A 24,844-nucleotide genomic window follows, 5' to 3' on the forward strand; every position below is an offset into this window, starting at 1 on the left:
TGAATTGCAGCCTCAGTCTCCTGTTCATAGCTGACAGGAGTGGCACCCGGTGTGGTCTTCTGCTGGTGTAGTCTTCTGCTGCTGCAGTCCATCTTCTTCAAAGCTGGATATGTTGTGCATTTACAGATGGCATTCTGTATTCCTTGGTTGTAACCAGTGGTTATTTGAGGTACTGTTGTCTATCATCTCCAACCAGTCTGCCCATTATCCTCTGACCTCTCACATCAACAAGGCATTTTCATCCACACGACTGTCGCTCACTGGATATTTTCTATTTTTTGGACCATTCTCTGTAAACCCTAGAGATGGTTGTGTGTGAAAATTCCAGTAGATCAGCAGTTTCTGAAATACTCAGACCAACAAACATGCCACACTCAAAGTCACTTAAATGCTCTTTCTTCCCCATTCTGATTTTAGTTCTTTAGGTTTGTTAAATTTGACGGTCCAGAGGTCTGAATCTGTGTTCTTGAGATTCTCTTTGGTTCACTGTAGTTTCCAGGTGAAAATACTCAGACATGGCTTTGACTGTTCATTGCTCTCACAATGATATGTCTTCCAGAATATACTAAAAAAATATATTAAAATAACGACATATGACCAGGTTAACAATGTAAACTTGATTGCAAATCGAGGGGTTTCCTTAAACACGGTGGAAAATTTGGTGTAAGGACACATGGGGATGGAAGAACAGTCATTTCTCATTGATCAGCTGGAGAGGCACTGGTGCTTTCAGGGATACGTGACATCACAACATCATCCATCCTCCTCAATAAGCTGAATCTCACCCTTCCAAGTATAACTTTATCAACTGTGTAAATGACAATTAATCCTCAATTTGTCCTTTCTCTGTATTATTACAATACCAGTAATCACATTAAAACCTGACACATTTTGTTAGAACAATAAATTAGCACATGATGTGAAACGCCCCACATTACACCAAGAATCTTAATTTTCAAACTGTTGTCTGCTTGCTCCTGCTTTCTTGTGTACTACAGCTGCATCAAGCTACAGTGAGACATGTAAACAAAAAAACAGATTCTAGAAAAATCCTAGAATTCCTGCTTTGCTTTGTAGTGGAGCCACAGTATTACTGATGGTAGCATAGCATACTCAGATGATGTTCCAAACACTTTATTTCAGCCGTAGCTGTTCATAGTATGCCATGATTGCTTTGGCTGCACTCACTGAGAGCACAGTTACTCCCAAAAAGCCTATTGTACTGGCCACAATGAAGATCATTGTCATGTGCTCTGCCCCTGCAAAGAGACGGACAAATATTATTTCATCACTGTAAAGCACTATTTGACACCTACTGAGTGGAAGATGCAATATACAAAACATAATGTAATACACATAAAGCTCCTCTTTCTTTTTAGCCCTCCGAACTGGAAAGCCAGCATGTTTGAAAGGCGCACCGTCTTTAAAACAAGCTGGTTTTTTTTTTTTTTTTTTTTGCTTGTCTTTAAAAAACAAACAAAAAAAGACAATTCAAAATGGCTGACTTCTTGTTGTGTTTTGGGCATGGGTGTCAATTACACTTTTGTGTGTCTTGACGAGTTCCATACATGTACCAAATTTCATAAGTCTAGGTCACGCATACTGATCATGTCATTCCCCTAAAATATCTAATTTTTCACTGGTCCTGGCATGTGTGCAAATTTTCATGTCTTTTGAGATTTTCAGGGTGTCAAAATGTTTTTGTCCAAAGAAAAAAGTTAAAAAAAAAAAACAACAAAAATCCACAATTCAGAGCCAGAAACTGTGAAAACAAAGAACAGAGTCATCAGATTTTGAATCTCCCAGTTGTGTTCGAACTACTCATTTGTGATGTGGCATTCAGCTAGGATACCAAATTTAAGCTTAAAATCATGATATTTCATTAAAGTCACTTTAATTTATAGGTCTCCTTTTAAAAATTGCCCCCCCCCAAAAAAAAAAAATTGTAAAACCAGTGAAAGCCATTACTGATTAAGCTGCAAATCAACAGTTATCTGACAAAAAAAATCTGGTACTTTTAAACGGATCTGGGTGGAAGTGCAGGAAACAAATTAAAAATAAGTATTGAAATACTTCTACCTATGCTTTCCATTTATTTCCAGTTTTTGTAACACCTGAATCTGAGCAGATGCTCTGTTGACACAAACTCACAGTAAGATGGCCGGATTGACTTCACCCTGGTGTTGACCACCAGAGGCCCGGCAGACACAACAGCAGCTTGTTTCTCTTTTCTGTCCATCTGGCTCTCTGACCGCTTGGTGCGATGCAGATTGGTGCAGTTCTGTAACAAAATAAGGGTGTGTGGCTGATTCTCATACAAACAGGAAAAAAAAAAAAAAAAAAAAAAAAAGAAACACATGCAAATCAGCAGTGAACAATTTGGCCTTTACAAAATTGAAATCCTGGCAGGATGCTTGAACACCACTACCCAAAGTCATTTTAATTACAGAAGTCAACATTTTTAAAACAGCTATTACTACAAGTGGGTGCAGACAGGTATACTGTTCAAATTGTGCCAAATGAAGCAGCATTCTCTCTGTGACAGTTATTTTCCCATGGATTTTGTACACAAATGCTTCCATTCATTCAATCCCCATCTTATTTGGATGATCTGGCAGGAATAATGTTTAAGTGGATTGCAGGAAGAGCGAAGGATCGACTACTCTGTGAGCCAGATTGACTTTTAACAAGAGTTAAACAACAATTGTTGTCAATTCAAACAGTCTGTGCTTTCAAGACGAGATATAGACAATCAAATCAGGCAAGACTTTTCAGGCTAACTAACTCCAAACTTAAGTCACAAAACATGTCATACCACAAGACATGGCATCTATCAGTGATAGTGAATGAGAAATTAAACAAGTCAAACCCCTTGATATTTACTTATCCTGACAGAACAAGCAATATCAGACAAAGACGGAGAAAAGATATCAACTTTACTCAAAATCTGTGTCTTTGTTGCACCTTTTGTACAAAAGAAGTCTATGGCAAATCAATGAAAATGATAACCAATTTTCTTAAAATCATGATTTTTTTTTATCCTGAGATAACAGGATTGAAAACGTGATATAAACACAACTGAAATTCGTGAAATTTGTTGGTGTTAATGCACCAAGAAGTGTGATATCAGGAGAAACAGACGCTGAAATTGTGGTATTAGGATGCACTCTGTTCTGTCTGTGGATGATGGTATCTGATCAGTGAGTCTCTGCAAATACAAATGCCTTATCTTGATCAGCCTGCAGTTTGATCCAATCTCAGTATGCAAATCCATTCAGTGGCGTCAACTGTCTTGTCAACAAACATGGTGCATATCAAGTTAGAGGAGGTGATGCTGCCCTACATTTCCTTAGTTGAGCTAACTTTTCCACTACTACCTGTAGCTTTTCTTGGGCACGTTTAGTTTGCACTTGGATGAAATTTAGTGACTTGTTTTGTAACTTGCAATATCTTATCTGGACACAGATCATATGCTAATAGCAGGTTTAAATGGGCTCTGAATGTAAATGCAGATGACTGAAATGACATCACATCCATCGGTTGAGCATACTGAGATATGATCACAATGAGGATGGAGTCAAGATAACAAGGCTACTGATTAATATCAGGAGGAAATGATACCGGTTGTAGATTCTATTTTACTATCTGGATAGTGTATAGCCAGATATAGAGCACATTAACACCTGGTGGAAATGTGCCCAATATGATAACAGGTCATCTGCAAAACATAACCTTGACAAGACTGTTCCATTTTACCTTAGTGCAGTCTTCATTGTGTCCACATAGGTTGATCAGGCAGTGAAAGTAGAGGGGTAACTCCTTTGGCATGTTGAACATCTCAATGGAAAACCTGCTTGTCTGTGCCATGCCATTAACAGAGTGCCAGTGGAATGTGTTGTCAACAGGACAGCTGGAGAAAAGCGTGACACAAGCATGATCTTCATCACCCAAGGCAGTCAAAGCAGTTAATATATACCGACCAGCCACAACATTAAAACCACGGACAGGTGAGGGAAATAATGCTGATTATCAAGTGGTGGGAAAGATGGCAAGTGAACAGGCAGTTCTTGAAGTTGATGTTGGAAGCAGAAGCAATGGGCAACATGACTATCTGAGCAACTTTAAGAACCAAATTGTCACGGCTGCACAACTGTGAATCTGCAAAACTGCAGGTTTAGTGGGGTGTTCCCAGTGGTCCAAGAAAGGACAACCATAGGGGAGTACCTATCTGTAGATTAGTAAAAGAGCCCATCCTGAGCCCTGTCTACCATTTAAAAAAAAAAAAAAAAGAGTCTACAATACACACATTAAAGTCAGCACGAGACCACACAGCAATGGAAGGAGGTTTTTTGGTCAGATGATTCACATTTTTTTGGGTTTTGTTTTTATACATAATTTGTTGTTTAACCTGGTCAGGACATGGCAGTAGAAAGGCAATGGTGAAGGCAGCAAACCAAAGGAGGCAGTGTGATGCTCTGGACAGTGTTTTTCTGGGAGAGTAGAGTCCAGGTATTCATGAGGATTTTACCTTGATAAATAGCACCTACCTAAAATGGTTGCAGACCACACACACACCTCTCCATGGGCGCAGTATTCCCTGATGGCCATAATAAGCCATGCCACACTGATTATTTTTTCAGGAATGGTTTGAGGAATATCTCAGAGTTCAAGGTGTTGACTCAGTCTCCAAATATCCCAGATTGCATTCAAGTCCAGGATGATCTGTGGTACGTTTCAGAAAAACAGTCTGATCCATGGAAACCTCATCTCAGAACTTCTGGTACCATCAGAAGTCTGAAGTCCAGGCCTTGATAGGCTGTTTCGATGACACGGGGGGGGGGGGGGGGGGGGGGGGGGGGGGGTGTACACAATATGAGGCAAGTGATTTCAATGATGTGGCTGATCAGTGTACTGTACAGCAAACTGTATTTAAGCTCATGAAAGTTGAGACAGCTGTCAAAGTTACATCATGCGCTATTAATTTTCTTCCATGGCATGTTAAATATATAAGCACAAATTTTTAAGATGGAACATTCTTCACTGCTGACGAGTGAAGTCTCGAAACACAAGAAAGAGGATTAATAAATTGCAATGTTTATGATGCATCTAAATAATGGCTAACCATTTAGAAAATACTGTGGAGATTCATATAAACAGTGGTATGATAGGTAAAAGTATCAAAACTGTTGTCAGTTGCACTACTAGATATATTCAACTATGTCTAGAAGTGCAATTGACAACAGTCTATAAACTGGTCGGTTGTTCATGGTCACTTTATAAAAATACCCGTCCTGAAGAAGATCGCCCTTGACGGTATCCTGTGGGTCGGTGCTTTCAGTGGCCCAGCAGGAGTCCACATGTAGGAGCATGTCGGAGACAAAAGAGGTGTTGGTCTGTAGGGCAACCTGGAAGAACAGGATGTCCTCAAACCCCAGAGTTATGGCCTCTCTGTAGCTGTAGGTGTAAAACTGATCCTTATACAGGCTCATGATCAGGCCCAGCTGTAGTGAAGAGTTGACCTCCACCATGGTAATGGAGGAGAGCCTACAACCAAAGAAACAAAGAACTGAAACCAGTTCTTACATATTGCTCCTCATTAAAACACACTGCTTCATTTCACTCCTGGTAATCTTAAATCTTGGACACACAGGAATGGGATTCGTCTCACCACTCCATATCCACACTGACTTGGGCATTGCGGACATAATGTCGTGGGTAGACACACTTCCAGACAACTTTTAGGTCCCGTCGGCTGATGGTCTGCTCTTTGCTTAAGGTGACGGTAAGAGTGTTTTGGAACTTGATGTGAGTTTTGTTGACCTAGACAATGCACACAGATGCTCCTGTTCACTTACAGTTTATTCAGTTCACTTCAAACATCACAGCACATCATTGCTAATGCCAGTGAATAGGTTCACATGGCTGCTAGCATAGCCCTAGTGGAATTGTGTGCAAGTTTACATTTTGTGGGTATTCTGTGCAATTGACTGATCTGTCAAAAAATAGTTGTCTTGCAATACTGGTAAAAATATTTTTGAACAATTATCCACAGCCAATAGTACATATCACACCATAAAATGCATATGATCCTATGTCAAGGCTACTCTTTGCATGCATCCACTGGTTTCCTTGAACTATGTTAGAGGCTGATGATGTACTGTCCATCCCTGCTTGGAGGTTTGAGAAAGAAAACGTATTGAATTTGAAAATGTTTAAAAACCAATGCAATGTCTAATTTCGTGTAGATGTCTCGCTCACTTTAGTGTGTTATTAACCGAGGCTCCAGATTTATCACCACACCAGGTACACTACCCTTCAAAAGTTTGGGGTCACCCAGGTAACTTTGATTCATGTGCTAACATAACTGCACAAGGGTTTTCTAATCATTAATCAGCCGTTCAACACCATTAGCTAACACAATGTAGCATTAGAACACAGGAGTGATGGTTGCTGGAGATGTTCCTCTGTACCCCTATGGAGATATTCCATTAAAAATCAGCTGTTTCCAGCTAGAATAGTCATTTAGCACATTAACAATGAATGGACTGTATTTTTGATTCATTTAATGTTATCTTCATTGAAAAAAAATCCTTTTCTTGACCCCAAACTTTTGAATGGTAGTGTAAAGAAGAAACCATTTCATTCAACAAAGTTCAGCAACAGTAGGGGCTGAAGACTTTTCAGACAGGAACAGTGACAAAACAACAATTTTACGAAACCTGTATCTGTACATTATAAGCATGCTTGTTCTTCTATTGTGGTTTCATCTACCTAAAGACACTTTTCAGAACCAGTAGATCACATGAACTAACTTTCCATTTACTGTACCTGCTTCTCTGTTCCACATTCAAAGGCCTTTCGTGATGTACGGAAGTAGTACATCATGTCATTCTCGTTCACGGTACACCGGCCATCATTCAGCTTCAAATCAACCTTTCCACCGACGTAAGAAGAAAGGTAGGGCTTTGCTATTCCACCCGTCATCAGTTTATCCAAACACTGGCTGAACAGGCCTTTCTCTATTTGAAAAAAAAAAATGGGTTAGAATCTCTCATTGCACTGCTATTCCATGCATTACCATAACTAGAGCTGGCAAAGGCATCAGAACTGAACAGTCTGTAACAGTGCAATTGGGACTCCACCCCAACAACTGCTTCATAAAGCCAGTTCAGAACATACAGTTTGAAGGACTCAGAAGACCTGGAAGAACACTAGGACAGATTTTGATTTTAAGGTCCCACACAACATTTTTAGGGTGTCAAATTTTCAGCAGCAGCCCTACTTGCCCATCTTTGAAGAGTTTTTGTTGGCTTGCCTGGCAGATATCCCAACCAGTCAGTCAGTCAGTAACCCCATTTTTCAGATTTAGATTTTGACTCCGGCATAGCAGTAAGCTATGAACCCAGTTAGGAGGTCGCTTTACAAAGACATAGTGCATTCTTCGGTGTTGACATGTTGCTATGGAGATAGGTCCAGCAAAAGTGAGGCTGCTGTATGTGACTACTGTGTTATCTGTGGCTTATGGTTTTTACTTTTCTGCAGTGTTTACAATAAAATGATTTGGTGTCAAATTGTTTGTCTGAGGTTTTGCACTGTACCAAGCACTTGATTTTACAGTTACCCTGAAAAACTTTGTCATAATTTAATAAAAAAAATAGCTGGAAGTTAACTGTAAATCATAAGGATATTTCCAAGACAGTCTATAACAATGTGGTACTGTTCATGAAGGGAAACTGACAAGGTGGTAATTTTGACAGATCTTAAGAACTGATGTTTTGGGTATGTGAAAGGGTATTTAAAGTGATGTCAATATCCACCAATTTCATTTAGTCATTTTGGTCAGTAATAATTTAGTTTACTTTTACGCTGCATGTTGTTTGAATTGCAGTATTCAAATGCAATAAATATTTATGTTTTGTGTTTCAAACTGATACGATGATCCCCAAATAGAGAACACATATTCTACCTGACTTCCACAGACTCAACATGTACAATAAAATAATTACTCCATCAAGGAGCTGGAGCCTTGGTGGAGTTATGTGACGATAGGCATTGGTTCATCACTCAAAAACGGATTAATGGGTTTAGATGAAATTTTCAGGGAAGTTCAGAAATGACACAAGGACCAAGTGATTAGATTTTGGCAGTGATGGGGCTTACAGTCCAGATTCACATTTTTTTTTAAGGTTTCTGTATCACTGATAACAGGATAGTGTCACTGTAGAACAAGTGAATGCTACGTCAGCTGCCTGCTGACGGTCACATGATTGTGATCCTACTACAAATCCACCGCTGCAAACTTATCCAGACTTATCCATTGGAAATGATACAACGAACAATTGATTAAATTGTGGGGGTGTTTCTGAGTCCCATCAATTCCTGCTGCCTGCTACATATTAAGACCACACAATTCGGTATCCGTACATAATGTACACATGATGAAAATCACATCATGCAAATGATACAAGGAATGAGCAGCCTTGAAGGAGTACTACACTGAGTGCTTTTCTAGTTTATTATGCCACATTTTCTGTCAAATCAGCAATTAAGATTTTTTACCAGTCCATCTATGAAACTGGTGTCAATTTTAGAAGAATTTTCCATTCACCTAATGCAGGATTTAAATTTCATGGAAATATTCTAACAACTTTCTGCCAGATACTGGATGTATTAAAAAAAATTACATAATTTTACAGGAAATTAGCCAGGAAACACAAGAATGTAAAATAAATTACCAAATACTCTTAATTTCAACAGCAACATCTGAAAATGTAACTTGGGTTTGATTCTATAAAATAAGCAGCTTTATGTAATTTACTGGGTTTCATTTCTGTACCTTTGCAGACAGGATGTGAGGCAGCAGGAGGCTCCATGACAGAGCTCACATCATAGAAACCATGATGGCAAACACAAGAATAGGAGCCCAGAGTGTTGATGCACAGAGAATTACGGGGACACACAGTTTGCTTGGAAGCACACAGGTCTGGACCTGAGAAATAAGACATCCAACACAAATAAAATCACAGAAAAGAGGAGATTAGGAACTGACTGAATGCATTACGGGAAAAGCTTTGACTGACAAAGACATATTTGTATGTTGAGACCTGAACATGTTTTTTTAATCATTACTTACCGTCCCAGTAAATGACCCCGTCTCTAACTGTGATGTTTTTGTAATTCAGGGACCTAATGTACCTAAGCTGATCCTCAATAGACAGGGCCACATCTTCTTCAGCATTGGAGGCATCAAAAGACATAAACAGAACCTCTGTTTTGTCTGGCTTGTCTGCGGGTTGAAAGGTTTCCAGCTCGATGCGGACTGGCTGATCGAAATCTTTCAACAGCTCCTGCATCTGAGGACACATAAAGAGATGAAGCTTCAACAAGAACATTAAACTGATTTAGAAAAAATAGAACTTGGCTGAATCATATTAATCCTACCAAGGAAATAAATATTTACCGAGCACAGTTTTTTAAAATGATGATACTAAGTAAAAAAAAATAGCGTAAATAGAGAGTCCAATGGAAGTAATGACATGTATTTTTGTAAAAAAAGGTTCTTTTAAATATTAAGACCCCAGGCTCAATGCCACCCACGGGTGAGCCTCATTTTCTGTCAATTGTTCTGCATGCTGCTAAGTAACAGCTGTGGCTGGTTGGTTTTTGCGGCTCCCAAAACAAGAGTCTGATCTGATAATGGTGCCTCAAGAACATACACTGCAAGTAACATCCACATAAAATGGTTTTATTTTACCAAATGGCAATTCATTCTTTTACAAAGTTACAAAATTAAAACACATTTTTTCTTTATTCTAATCATATTTTTAAAAAGAAATTTTACAGGTATTTACTGTTATTTGAAAGAAGAAATTATGCACATTAAGGATTTGAAAATGGCTGATAATTTTATTAACAGTTACCTTTTCCTGTTCTGTTAAATTACAGATAATATCCAGCAAAATCACTGAAAAACAAAATTGGTCAAAATTGTTCAATACACATCCACAAATATAAATTTGTTCTTTTACATGTAACCACAAAATTACACTGTTTTACTGTATTCAAAATCATTTAAGAATCATTCCAAATATTTCTTTTTATTTCATTTACATTTTTTTGTGTATATACTTTCATAGAAATCTGTAACTTACAGACTTCTATAGTTTATAATCATTTTTCCTGGCATCTTTCCTGCCAGGTTTTCACTGTTTTTCAATGCCAATTTTCTTCTATTTACAGTCTAAACAAGGAAAGATGACATTATCCATTAGTTTTTGGATTACTATGTTGAAGCACTGAGCTTGGAAGTTGGCTATTGTGCTTAATGTGTGAATTAAAATCACACTTAACATGGAATAGATTTAAGACAAAAACAAACTCTACATTTTAAGAAGATAAAAAAAACGCATTAAAACACAGATTCATGTGAGGTGTGTTTTTACATGACACTGTATAAAATCTGAATGAAAACTAGCCAGTAGTCAGTGATTGCTGACTGCTGCCCACCTTATCTTTGAAGATCTGCTCCATCTTGGCTCTGGGTTCTGACACATCGTCCTGTAGAGCGGCAGGCAGTGACCAGGGCACGATCATTGTGAGACCAATGCTTTCCAACTCTACAGATGCCACAAAAATGGAGACACAGTGGGTTAAATTCCCCATGAAAGATAATTTCCACTCTTGTATTGGCAGCTCAGACTGACCTGGATCGTGAGCATTTCGGTGAGTTCTCACGTCAAACCCGGTGGATGAATTTGCTCCTTTAAAATACAAATGAGAGTGTTCAGACTCCCACTGGCCATTGCACTCCTCCCACACGTCTAAGATGTAGGTCATCCCCTCCTCTAGTCCTGGGAGGCGCAGCTCTGAACTGGTCACTCGGCTGCTTTGGATAGTTGAGCCGTCATCCAGGGACAGCTCGTATAAAAAGGCCACGGCTGACCGCTCAGGGTTGCTGGGTGTCCACATGACGGTGGAGTCATTAGCGCGGTACCTGAGCTCAGACACACCACGAGGTCCTGAATACACAAACAACATGCATAGAGTAAACATACACAATAGCGTAACAAAAAAGAACACCACACAAAAGCCCTGGAATAACCCTGCAGGCTGATATAGAGAGCCCAAGAAGGTAAAAACGTTATCATTAAGAAGTGAGATTAAAGGATACTAAAAGTCTTTTTATTACATTGGTTTAACCATCTTTCCAATTCATTTTTCTTCACAGAGTCAGTGGTGTAATTGTGTCTTGTAGGTGCTAGATTGTACTAGGAAATATTGAAGTGGTCTTCCGTTGCCGCCTTCAGCTGCAGTGTCCATACTAGACTTGTAACATTGGTCTATGATCTATGGATCCCTGTGCCCAGCGTTACGATTATACAACCATTTATTCACTTTAACTGAATCTGCTTGTGCAATCATCCATCCTCCTGCACGTCATGGTTTCATGAAAGCCTGGTTGGGAGGCTAAACAGATACCACACCTTGCACAAGGGTGATCTTCACCATTTATCCTCATTAAGTCTGTTGTACCGTCTTCTTCAGGAGGTTTGATTCCCTTCAGCAGGGAGTAATCAGATATTTTTTCATGTGGGTAAAAGTATAAAGACACACTCGCTGTTTGCTTACATTTTGTCACTTTCCTAAAGTAATGGCCCCAAGTCCTTTTTTGACAGAAGTTATTGTTTTGCCTAAATCATCCCTCATGATGCTGGTCACCTCTGGTAAAAATCGCCTACATCCTCAGTTGAACAGATCATGCAGTTCTGCCCCTGTAGTGAACTGTTCAAGGTTCAGTGTTGTGTGGTTCAGTTTTTTGTATTTTTCGAACAACCTGAAAAATTACTTTAACCAATATTTCAGAGGGTGAAGATTTATTCTTGAGAGTTACAAAGTCTGAAAGTAATGGACAGGAAAGGAACATTTGTTCTTAAGACAACATGTCTCTCAAGACTTGGTGCAATTTTAACAGGATACTTAAATACCGAAATGAGGGAAGAAAAGTGTCTGTGTAGCTGACTGTAACATGAAAAGTTGCCTTACTCTGAAAGATGTGTTTTGAAATGAATCTGCGGCTGTTCAGGCAAGTGTATGACAGATCCCTACGCACAGAGGAAGGTACGTGCTGGATATAAAGCATTCACATAACAGTTCAAAATACACATAACAGTTCAAAATACAAACTATTTTAATTAATGTGATCTAATCCAAGATGACGACTGTTGGTGACTTGCTCTTGTTTGTCAGTAAACCTTCAATAAGAGAGATCTGCAGCAGTCGACAGCTTTTTATTAAAGTGCAGAAGCATGCATACAAGTAGAGAAGTTATTACTTGGACTGATTTGTAGGTCTGCCTGATACGCTCAGACACCCATTTGCTTCCTGCGTTGACATACAGGGTCAGTGAGTCCCTATTCAATCACTGGAGTTGAAGTGGACAATATACAGTGGTGGAAAAAAGCTTTCAGACACCCCATGCATTTGTGAAATATTGCATTAAGAATCACTCTTAGGTCATCAAGTGCAATTTTGTAGGTTTGTTGTTCTCATGTGCGCATATTTTATCTAGGATGGGCAGTCCAGTCTGTTAGTCTATTTATTGTTCATGTTTTTATTGTGTACTTTACCTTTAGTTCTATTATTTTTACCTAGTTCTATTGTTTTAATCTTAGTTATATATTGTTTTTATCTTGGTTTTATTATTGTGATCATGTTTTTTACACTTCAGTACAGCACCTTGGTCAGTTGTTTTAAAGTGCCTTGTAAATACATTTTTGATTTACTTTTGTTACTTTTTGTTGTGAACAATAAACAAAAAAATATCATTTGCATTCGTTTGTGTCCGTCTGTCTAAAGCGACCACAGCTTTTGAAACACACAAAAAGATTTTTCCACAAATATTTCATGATAATATTTGAGATTATGTATAATTTTCAAGGGTATCCAAAAACTTTTTTCCCACCACTATATATACAATGAGTCTTGACTGGATGTCAGATACAGGAGAAATCATAACTTCCATTTGATCTGTACCTGTACTCTCCCCTCACTGTCTTCTCATAGTAGGTTGTAAAGTTAGAAGAGAAACTGTCCACTAATGATGTAAAAGAACATATCACATGGACATTCAGTAACTCAAGTGCATCAGTATCCATGGTGATTGATGTACTTATGATGAAAGGCACAGAATACATCCTGCAGTTTAACTATAATTACAGCCTCTTTTAATACAGTGTCCAAGTGTGATGTTCTGCAGAGTGACAGGAATGGTGTTTGAGTGATTTTATTCTTTGCAGTGCAGGTAACAACCCCTGCATGTGCTTTTTTTTTTTTCTTCAGAAAAACTCTGTACCAAACGTTGTCCAGAGTGTTGTGTAAATGTCCTCAAGTGATGTTTCTTGCGTCAGCAGCGGTTAAGCTAGAAAGAAGTGAGCTTACCTAGCTTTTATAAACTTCATAGACATTTCTTTGCATGTTGACCTTATCCATTGCAAAGTAGTTATACTATTAAATGGTGCAAACCCAACAGTAGCATTACTTGTACTACTTTTCCTCCCACTCCGTGCTGCTGCATGCTCAGGTTTTTCTTACCTGTGTGTGCTGTGGCTGTCTTGGCACCCATGAGGACACCGTATCCACACAACGCCTCCACCTTGGCCTGGTACTTGTGGCAGGGTAGCAGTCCTCCCACTGTGTAGTCGGTGGTCAGCGTGGTGCCCTGCAGCGCCCCCTCATGGTAAACTCTGAACGTGGAGATGGACGAGGTGTTCCTCACCTCCCAGCTCAGGGTGTAGTTGTCTGGGCCGAAGGACGTCTGTTGCAAAGTCTTGATACTGGAGTGGACTGAGAAGCAGAGTGATCCGTTAAAGCAGAGGTGTCAAATTCATCTTAGTTCAGGGAACACATTCAGCCCAATATGATCTCAAGTGGGCTGGAGCAGTAAAATCACAACATATTGGCTGATAAATAATGACAATTCCAAATTTCTCCCTTGGTTTTCATGCGAAAAAGTACAATTCCGAAAATGCTCACATTTAATGAACTCTCTTTTCAGAAAACATTATGAACAACATTATGAAAAATTTGTAATTTCAACAGTATTATGCCTCAGTTTATCATTTCCACATTACAGCTTACAGTTCACAGTGTGTCTACAAAGGGACACAACATTTAGTGACAGGTTTACAAGCGCTGTAGATCTGGAAATTATTTAAAATATACAGTTGTACAAATTTCCAATTTGCAGTTGGTGTCTTCTCTGTGATTTTTATACTTTGCAAAGTCATCCCATGGGCCGGATTAGACTCACTGGCAGCTTTTTGTTTGGTTTGACATCCCTGCATTAAAGGGTTCTCAGGAATTTTAACTTCTCTTGAGCAGCTGCGATACTAAGTTTCAATAAATGTTGGAATTATGTAAAAAAGGAAAATGATGTTATTGATCATGGAAATATCCACTTATCAAGGATCTGTGGAAGAAAGTGCCACCTTATATCACTCATACTCTTAATTAGATCATCCTTTAGGTGCTGAGTTGTGTCTATATGGTATATTCCCGATATTATGAAACCTACATTATGAAAATTAAAAACATGTTTCAAGCTGATTGCATATACATGCACGTAAGCCCAAAATTATTATTTATTTCTATAATTAATCAAAATATTTCTTCTGTCTAAAAATCACACAAGCGACTGACGAAAGACAGCAAGACCTGGGGATAGAAATGGTAAAGTTAAGTTTGAAGTTTGTTTTTAACATTTACTAAAATGCCAAGTTCTGATATATTTATACTCTTTTGCAGTAACCAACAAAACCTTTTTCTGCCACCACAGTAATTAAACAGTTCTTGTAATCACTAAAAGTCTTGGGATTTAGCTCCTCTCCTCTTCAGTGATGATCTCCAAGTCTTTGATATTGAACGCTTCAGGGTGTTTTTGGGGTTAAATGCCTCTTCTTCCCTTCACAAAGCAAACGCTACAGTGCCCAAACGGCTCCATCCATCTCATCTGACCACTGAATGGATGATCAGAAACCTTCTCCTCGGGCGCCCAGATATCACAGCTGGCTGATCAGGTGACCCATAAACAGGGCCTATAGTTCCCAATGCAGCAGCCTGGGTTTGATTCCAGCTCATGGCCCTTTGCTGCAGGTCTTTGCCCCGTTCTTCTCCCTACTCTTCTGTCTGCTTCTCTACTAACCTGTCTAATAAAGCCAACAAATAGCCAAAAAAAAAAAAAAAAGAAACCTTCTCCTTTGTCCTGATGACATTTTGCTGAGGCCTACAAGTGGAGTCCTTGCTGGTCTGTGTCCATGGTGAGTATAAATGAAAAACCAACCTCACATTCTGTGCCTCTGCCATTCTTTCAAACCCAGGGGTCACTTTTGACTTCCTATGATGCCCATTGAGATTTTTCACAGTGTGGAACTCTGTGCACACTGGCACTTAAAAAAACACTTGGATATGGTTTTATAGCCTTTCCTGATCTTGTGTGAAGCCACTGTGTGCAGCTCTCTCTTAGTGACCCTAACAGCAAACTCAGAAAGCTCGATGGTTTTAGACATGGCTTGCAATTGAGAACAGCTACATTGAATGTTTGAAATTTATCATGCATTAGAAGCCTCGAGAACAAGGCAGAAATTACCAGAACCCTTGGTGATGGTACATAAGCAGCATTTTCTCTAAAACTGAAAACACTTTGAAAGGAATATGAATAATTTTGGAGGTGACATTTTTAGTGAAAATACAAAAAACTACATATAGAAATAGTTCAAATTTGTCATTAACATCTCTAGCACAATGTCTTAGTGTCTTTTATCATTTGTTTCTTTTATTTCCACCCTGCAAACACTGATTAGATAGACAAATATGGCTTTTGACTAATAGGGTAAATAAACTGAAATTAAATGTGTTTCAGTTTTCAAAGTAATTTAAAAAGAATCTCAGCAATATCAGAGTAAATTGGTGACCACAAAATATTTCTGTTTCACATCAATTTAATCTATAATAGGTAGAGACTGGTGGTTTAGACTTACACGAGTTTCCATCATTCAGGACCATCTTGCTGTAGCGGGACTCCATCCCTGCCTGGCAAACAGTCTGCAGGCCAAACTTGACCCTGGTGCAGGGCGGCATGTCGGATAATGTGAACTCGAAGCTGCCCTCATTGAGCCACACAGCGACCTCCTCTGTGATGTGGTCGGTACCGTTGAGGTAGAAGGTGGTGAGGAGGAAGGAGGAGTACTTGCGGTTCATAGGGCAGTCCCAGGCCAGCGATATGCTGCTGCTGTTCCATGACATGACCTCAAAGTCCTGAGGAATGTCAGGGTCTGGGGGACAAAGAACACCAACAAACTATAGCAGCAGCTTCTTATGAAACATGGTTGTTAGAAGTGTAGCATGTTTACCATCCAGGGATTATTCCATGTTTCTGTCACTAATTCCATGTTAAGTGTACTTTACATGACTAATTTATTTCTGACACTAGTTTATTCTAAAAATAAATACTTACAGAAACATTAGACTACTTTAAAAGCTTAGTTCATTCAAATGATTATTATTTTTACTAGTAAAACACATTGCTCTACATTTGCATAAAAAAATTCAGACATACACTACCACTCAAGAGTTTGAGGTCACTTAGAAATGTCCTTATTTTGGAAAGAAAAACAGTTTGTTTTTTTCAGTGACAATAACATTAAATTAATCATACATCCAGTCTAGACATTGCTAATGTGGTAAATGACTATTCTAGCTAGATTGATGATTTTTTTTTTTAAATTGATGATTTTTAATGGAATATCTCCATAGGGGTACAGAGGAACATTTCCAGTAACCATCACTCCTGTGTTCTAATGCTACATTGTGTTAGCTGATGGTGTTGAAAGGCTCATTGATGATTAGAAAACCCTTGTGCAGTTGTGTTAGCACATGAATAAAAGTGTGCGAACGGTAGTGTATGTCGATTTCATTAGCAGTCCGTACCAGTAATAGTAGCAAGGCAGGTGAAGGAGTGAGTCTCCTCTATCTCCACACAGGCCACATAGCAGCTACATGAGTCCAATGCAGAGAAGCGGTAGTGGTTATGGGTGGTAGTATCCATACTGAGTGTGTTGTAGGAGCCCAGTTCAATGTGGTACAGCGTCACAGTGTGACTGCGGATAATATTTGGGTGATTCTCTACCCAGGAGACCAGCAACATGGAAGGACTCCTGGATTCCAGTTTGAGAGGGAGACGCTTAGTGTGTCCTAGAAGGAGAGAAACGGTTTTAGAGAAAAGCAAAGCAACAAAAAAACACAAACAATAAACACATTCTTGGCCCAGCAAAAGTCATTGCAGTCTGTGCTAATATATCTTGACCTTTTGGCCTGTTTGCAGTGCTAAACTAAAGGGGAAGTAGGCACCAAACAGATTTAGATTCATCCTCTGGGAAGCATGAATATCCAATTCCTGAATATTCATGATCATGAATATGCAACTTGAAAGTCAACTGTGGTCAACAGTTGGAGAGCAAACCCATGAATTAGTGGTCATCTTCACAATTGAGCCCATGAGGCAACCAAACTTTAACACAAGGGAAGAGGAGGAAAGGAATCAAGGAAGAGTTAGATATTTTTGAGAATATGGTCATTTGCTTTCATGTTGAGTTCTGATGAAAAGCTCGATGCCAGCCTTGTGTCAGTTCATTTTTCATGGAGCTGAGCATACAGGCTTCACACACAGAAGGAGAAAGCTAACTAAGGCAGAAGAATGTGTGGGTTTTAGTGTGTGGGTGTATTTCTGGCTGGGTGCAGGGACTTCCTTGTTGTAACTCCACTGTTTTCATACTTAAAATGCAGGCAGATTTTGTTAAACAGGGTCTGGCTGGCTGATTCTCCTCATTTCCAGCCTTTATGCTCAGCTCAGCTCACTGGTTGCAACTCCGTGAAAGTCGAATCTAAGCATTTAATACTCCACAAAACAAAAGATGAAAATATTTTCCCAACACACGACTAAAGAAGGGATTCTCACCAACTGCGAGGAAGAAGTCTTCATCCTGGTGGAAGAATAATGCGCCATTTTCACACGCAAACACCTCAGTGGGACTCAACAGCTCCACGAGACCCTGAGGAACAACTGGATCATGAAAGCAGTCAAACTTTGCACCACGATGTACTGTGAATAAATTTGAACAGAGTCATCCATTAGTGATAAAGTATAGTCACGTAAAAAGTACCTTGGTGGAGTTTGCTGGATGTTGCGAGGGTTTCTGTCTGCCTCTGACTTCAATGTACTTTGTACCTAAATGTGACGTGAACACATTTCGTTTCATATAGAAGAACTACTGAAGGTTGCAAGGTAAAAATATTCAACCGAGAGTGAATCTGTGAGGCTTACGTGGGCTGATTGTTAAAGTCCAAGTCTGTACAGAGCCTCCATACTGGAGTGTTAGCTTGTTTTTTACAACCGGAAACACTGTCAGGGAGGTAACTTTGTCCACCTTTCTGATGGATTTTAATGACGTGTCGTTGAGCCATATGTTTCCATTTTTCCTGAAAGAATGAAAACTAATTAAGCATTTTCTCCCTTGTATACGAGGATCATTCCAAATTATTTCTAAACATCTGCTGGTTTTGCGTGACTCTGTTGCAAACATGAACACCACATCACTTTAACCCATTTTATCACTGAACATCAGATCTTTATTTTTGATCTAATACAATAAGTCAGCTTGGCAAAGAAGGACTATTTTGTGAAAGGTTTATGGACAGGTCAAACACCGTTAAACTTTTAGTCTGCAGGCTATTTTTTCAGATTTGGCCTGAACTCCTTCATTCTATTAGGGGAAATATGAATGCTCCAGCACACAATGACAGCCTGACCTTTACTCTCTACACCACTGCACAGAGCAAATTCCTGTTGCTAGATTCCAACATTTGGTAAAAAAAAATTCCTTCCAGGGGAATAGGCAGTGTTGCAGCAGGAGATTGATGGTATTTTGAACACTCGCATATACAGTGGAGCTAAAATTAGTCATAAGCATAACAATTTTGATTTAGAATGAAGTCTTATTGGACCAGTGGGTTTCTCTGGCTGGAAATGACATGAACAAGTGGCAAAAGATAATTTTGAGAAAATGCAACTCCTACGTCACTCAAAATGATCCTGGTAATTATTCCACCAAGAAGGCGGTGCTTCGGCAAAGTTATACCACAGCTGTCTGTCTGTCTGTCTGTTAGCGACATTACTCAAAAACAGACTAACAGATTTGGATAAAATTTTCAGGTAAGGTCAGAAATGACAAGGACCAAATGATTAGATTTTGGAAGTGATGCAGCTTTTAGTATGGATCCACAGATTTGTTACGGATTTCTGCATCATTGCCAGATAGCAGCACGGCCACACAGTAACTATGACAATAACACTATAGTATATGAGAGCTGCCTGCTGATGATCACATGATTGTGATCCTACTATAAATCCACTGCTGCAGACTTATTGAGACTTATCCATCCGAAATGAAACAAGGAACAACTGATTAAATTGTGGGGGTGTTTCTGAGTCTCATCAGTTCACACCAAATGCTACACATTTAGGTCACGTGATTCGTTATCTGTACATAGCGTACAAATGCATAACACATGCCTGTGCTCAGTGCAAGGTCATTTTGTTTGTGGGTCCATCTATCATTCTATAGTGCCGTAATTTCTGTCACCAATTTTTTCATGATTTCAGCCATTGGAAATAATACGACTGAGCAGCCTTGACGGACTGCTGCACTCTCAAGAGTGCTTTTCTTGTTCTTTTAATTACTTTTTTTCTGATCTTGTCATTTTTACTCCCATTTGGTTTCTGCTGACATATTTTCATAATAATTGAAAAGGCAGTGATTTAAAGGTAGGATAGGAGCTTTTTAGCTGTAGCTGTATGGTGCATGTGCTGTGAGATAGCAGCACAGCCTCACTGTAACCATGACAACAAGTGAACACTACATCAACTGCCTGCTGATGATCACATGATTGTGATCCTGCTACAAATCGACTGCGGTGGATTTATCAGGACTTATCCGTCCGAAATGATACAAGGAACAACTGGTTAAACTGTGGGGGTGTTTCTGAGTCCCATCAATTCCTGCTGCCTGCTACATATTTAGGTCACACAATTCAGTATCCATACATAACGTACACATGCATAACACACGCCTGTGCTCAGCGCAAGATCATTTTGTTTGTGGATACATCTATATTAAATGGACACATTCTATAGTGCCGTGATTTCTGCTCCGACTTTTTTCTACATTTCATCCATTGGAAATGATAGACTGTTCAGCCTTGCTATAGTACTGTGCTCTCTGAGTGCTTTTCTTGTTTCTACTGTGATCTAGAGGATTCTAATAGCCTATAAAGCGAGAACAGCGGGTTCTCTCGTCAGTTACAAGTTAAGGCTAAAATCAAAGAGCTTAGAGCTATAACAGTCTGTCACTAAGAAGAAGCTGTGCACTGTGGCTGCTTACAAGACATGAAAAGATTATGAATCCATATACTAGTGGTCACATGGTCACAGTGCAAGGCATCAAAAAGAAGAGATAGCTCCATGCTGAAATTCTCAAAAGCGTTTGTGGCTGGAGGCCAAAAGAGACCCCCGCTCTGGAAAGAATGGAAGAAGACACAGAGAATCAAAGTATAACCACCAGTGTCATCTTGATGAGTATGTATTCTGGCAGCAACATCACTGAACGATGCTGGTGTCCATAGATGCAGACCCAGGAGGATTTTACTTCTCCAAGACAAATGCACAAGAACTCAGCTGGACAAAGAAGACGGTGTTTGGTTATCAGTTTCTTGTTGTAGATGAGAGACAGGGATGTGGCTTCCATTTAGCACAATAAAGGAGAAGCATTCAACTCCAAGTAGACCATCCCCAGCGTTAATCATACTGTTGAGAATGCAGTGCTTTAAGGGAGTCTTTCAGCCAATGCTCAAAGTTGTCAAATACATCACGAATGGGTCTTTTTAATATAGATTGTGGAGGAAAATATCAGGCAGTCTGCAAAAAACTTGGCTTGTAGCAGCACTGAATCTTCAAATAAGACCATGTTCTGAAACGCACAGCCAAAGTGATCAAGAACAGAACTCAGTCAACAGGCTGGAGAATCCCACTGAGGATATATGGAGAGAACTGAAGACCAGAGTGATGACAAAGAAGTCTTCAACCTACAAAACTCTGGAGATCATCACAAAAGTGGAGAGAAACAAATCCCAGCATTTTATCTCCTTTTGTCAACAATTTATGTGATTTCCAGTTAGAAGAAGATAATGATCACATAAAATTCTGCATAAATCGGTATGAAAAATTTGGGGCTGAATTAAACGTTTACTGTTCCTGTATCCACATATTTGTGGACTTCAGAAAACTCCAAATAAAAATGTTTTAGTCTGTGGCTGGACCTTCAATTTCTTGGTCTAATGCTGCAATGACAGGATTCAAAATAAAACTTTTGTGCTTTGTCTTCAATCTTATTTCACAGCAGTGTGAGGTGTAGCTAAAGTTTGTACCCTCATGTATTTGTATGGACTAAGTCCACACAACTAATCATTGGATTTTCTACAATTAACAGTCAGTATCTGACAAAACCAGAAAGTCTCTAAAAAGCATTTTCTGTTATTGGAAAGGTGTTTTCAGACTCCTCAAAGACTCTTTTTTACCATGGCTGTATAAACCCTCTCCACTGAATGATTAAGAAAAATATATTTTTGCTCTTTTTTCAAGTTGCCACACTTTTTTTTAAATCCAGGTAGCAGTTGGACACCATCTTCATCATCTGTTATGATTAGGAAACAGATTTAAGAAGGGAAAACCATGTCTTTTTTTTGGTTTCTTGGTAGATAGAATTTTTTCATACAGACACTTGAGAGTTTTTAAGAATCCCATTGATGCTTTAACAACACCAGTAAGTGTTTTACACACATCTACTGGGGAATCTAATTTTAAAAAAAAATCACCTCAACGTGTGCCTAATAACATAAACAGAAGGGGCAAAACTAGAACCAATTTAAAGAGAAATTTTTCTAAAAAAAAAACTTCTATGCCGACATTGAGAGGAAAGTATACTGAGTTGGAACATCTCTAAAGTAAAGTTCTGCCATTGCTCTAGATTTGAAAGGACACTAAATTGCCATTTTGTGAATGCACTTTGGCCTGAGTTGCGCAGAAACGCACCTGAATGAGCAGCACTTTAAACCACACAGTCCAAAAAAACCATTTCTACTCGGGTTTACCTTTCCAGAGTGTCCCCCCTGCTCATCCAGCATATAGAGAAGGAAATATCGTCGCAGCGCCCTGAAATGAAATCAGCGAGAATCTCTGTAAATATAAACAAAACGACAACCTTCTTCATCTTCTATCGGCAGCCGCAGCAGCGTGTCGGCTGCAGGTTGGACCCACTCACCTAGAGATATGGTGTGAGGCACCAGCACGAAAAACACGAACAAATACTCCAATGAGTTCCTGAAAACATTAAAAGCTGGTTAATCCGCTGAATTCGGCCGCGATAAGTGACTTCAAACTGGCCGCGGATAGTTATTTTTTCTTACATTTTCTCGGTGAATTCCTGCAGAGATCATATGTTGTGTTTATTAAGGCGGAGCCCAGCAGGAATAGACAGACTGTTAATAAGAGGCAGGTGTGTGCTGCCATCACTCACCTGCTCCCATCAAGTGGGAAACCCTTTGTTTTGAATGGAAATAAACATGGTAATGTCTAATTTTGCACAATCTATACTGCATTATATTATTCTGAATTACTTTATTTCATGTAGACCGTGTCAGTTTCATAATATTGTGGGAAAAACTATATGAGGATCAATATATAGTTGAGGGATTTTGAAGTCTATGGGACATTTTTATTAAAAGTACAAAAAAACTACTGTTTTTCAAGTTCATTATGAGCATGTCTTCACAAATTACATAATATTTTATCAAGGAAACAATCACTTATCAATAAAAAATGACTGGATATGACTAAAATGTCAACTAAATAACCACCTAAATTTAATAACAACCACCTTCTAATTAGCTAAACAATAATAAAATGAGCTGATTCAGAAATAGTTTTGATTGTGTTCTTTTATTAAGTTGAGATAATCATGACAGATATTTTCTTTTTAGCAATATATCAAATTTTATATGGAAAACAACAAATTGTATCACGGGCTGCACAGTGGAGTAGTGGTTAGGACTTTCGCCTTTCAGCAAGAAGATCCCCAATTCGAATCCCGGCCTGGGCCTGGGATCTTTCTGCATGGAGTTTGCATGTTCTCCCTGTGCATGCGTGGGTTTTCTCCGGGCACTCTGGCTTCCTCCCACAGTCCAAAAATATGCTGAGCTTAATTGATTACTCTAAATTGCCTGTAGGTGTGAATGTGAGTGTGATTGTCTGTCTGTATATGTAGCCCTGAGACAGACTGGCGACCTGTCCAGGGTGTCCCCTGCCTTCACCCGAGTCAGCTGGGATAGGCTCCAGCACCCCTAGTGAGGATAAAGCGGTGTATAGAGAATGGATGGATGGAAATTGTATCACTTTCTACTAAGTTCCCCATTACAAAAACACCTCTCAAGGATGTGTGTTGATTCCAGATCACATGACCTGCTCCACATGATGTCATTTCCTCCTGAAGAAAAGACTGGCAAGACTCCAAGACTTTCTGAGTTATTTAATATAAATTAGTGTGTGAGTCAAGTGTGGATTTATGGCATGTCAACAGGTTTACTACAATATCTTTATGAATAACTTTCAGTTTCATTTTTACTCATTTGTATCTATAATATTTAGAAGAATCTTTCTGTAAAAATGGCATGTGGTGTTGATTTTCGGCCTGAAAACAGCAAAAATGTCAAATATGATATCTATCTGCTATGTTACAAAAAGTCCTGCAATTATATACTGACCCATTTACTCTCCAACATGCTCATTTGTACCATATTATCTGCATGTTCTCCTTACATGGTGGTGAATTATAATGATTTTTAGAGTACTTTATTATTTCAAATGTAAATTCATTCAACTTATCTTTGGTGGCATCAACACATTTGTCCTTCTTATGTATTATCAGGGACATCATAGAAAACACACTCTGTTCATTCTATCCTTCTCTGATTCCTATATTATCAGATTATTATTTATTTGTGTCTTTGACGCCTCTATACTGCACAAATTACAGTCTCTGTCAATCAATCAGTCAGTTTCAATTAAGTGAACCACTTACATTTAGATGCTTAATCTTCATCCTGTCACTATATTTGACATGACTTAGAGCCCCGTGGACCCAAACAATAATTTACTGTAAAAGCCATCAAAGCAGAAACACGAATTGACTATCAATTATGTAATTATTGTAATCTGATTTTCCTTGATACAAATTGCAGCTTTCATCCCTAGTACAATCCAAAGTAGCAATTCACATTTTAGGTAACCTTCTTTAAGTCCAGTATCGCTCTATTTTCAGTCATTTCAATTAAATGTTACTTGTGGTGTGTATTTATGTGTGGGCTGACACTGTCACTTCACAGCTAGAAAGTCCTGGATTTGAATCTTGGCCTGGGATCGTTCTGTGTGGAGTTTGCATGTTCTCCTTGTGGGAGTTTTCTCCATCTTCCTCCCACAGTCCAAAAACATGATGAGGTTAACTGATGATTCTAAATTGTCGGCTGGTGGGAGCGTCGCCCTGTGATAGACTGGAGATCTGTCCAGGATGTCCCCTGCCTTCACCCTAAGTCAGCTGAAATAGACTCCAGCCCCACTGTGACCCAACAGAGGATTAAGCAGTGTATAGAAAAAGATTGAATGGATTGACAGCTTTATTTAATG

General features: G+C 39.0%; 1 protein-coding gene across 1 annotated transcript; it reads right to left on the reverse strand.

Moving 5' to 3' along the window:
- Window positions 1-1,118: 1,118 nt before the first annotated feature.
- LOC110945865 (uncharacterized) lies at window positions 1,119-22,685 on the reverse strand. The gene is made up of 19 exons (XM_051954494.1): window positions 22,573-22,685; window positions 22,428-22,486; window positions 22,258-22,318; window positions 18,377-18,531; window positions 18,216-18,280; window positions 18,011-18,104; window positions 16,984-17,247; window positions 16,035-16,328; window positions 13,591-13,842; window positions 10,704-11,018; window positions 10,507-10,616; window positions 9,134-9,353; window positions 8,837-8,989; window positions 6,829-7,019; window positions 5,669-5,820; window positions 5,287-5,544; window positions 3,757-3,910; window positions 2,152-2,281; window positions 1,119-1,259 (listed from the first exon to the last, which is right to left on the reverse strand). Coding segments are annotated over exons 1-19 (3,054 nt in total). The 5' UTR covers window positions 22,575-22,685; the 3' UTR covers window positions 1,119-1,134.
- Between the last annotated feature and the right edge of the window lie 2,159 nt (window positions 22,686-24,844).

Source organism: Acanthochromis polyacanthus, chromosome 1, assembly GCF_021347895.1.
Source record: "Acanthochromis polyacanthus isolate Apoly-LR-REF ecotype Palm Island chromosome 1, KAUST_Apoly_ChrSc, whole genome shotgun sequence".
In the NCBI taxonomy this organism is placed as follows: domain Eukaryota; kingdom Metazoa; phylum Chordata; class Actinopteri; family Pomacentridae; genus Acanthochromis; species Acanthochromis polyacanthus.

Excerpts from the sequence above, each read along its gene's own strand:
- LOC110945865 (XM_051954494.1), bottom strand. Across the intron at positions 7,020-8,836 it reads CTCACATCCTGTCTGCAAAG|AGAAAGGCCTGTTCAGCCAG; the intron begins GTACAGAAATGA and ends TTTTTCAAATAG. Across the intron at positions 5,821-6,828 it reads AATGTGGAACAGAGAAGCAG|GTCAACAAAACTCACATCAA; the intron begins GTACAGTAAATG and ends TGCATTGTCTAG.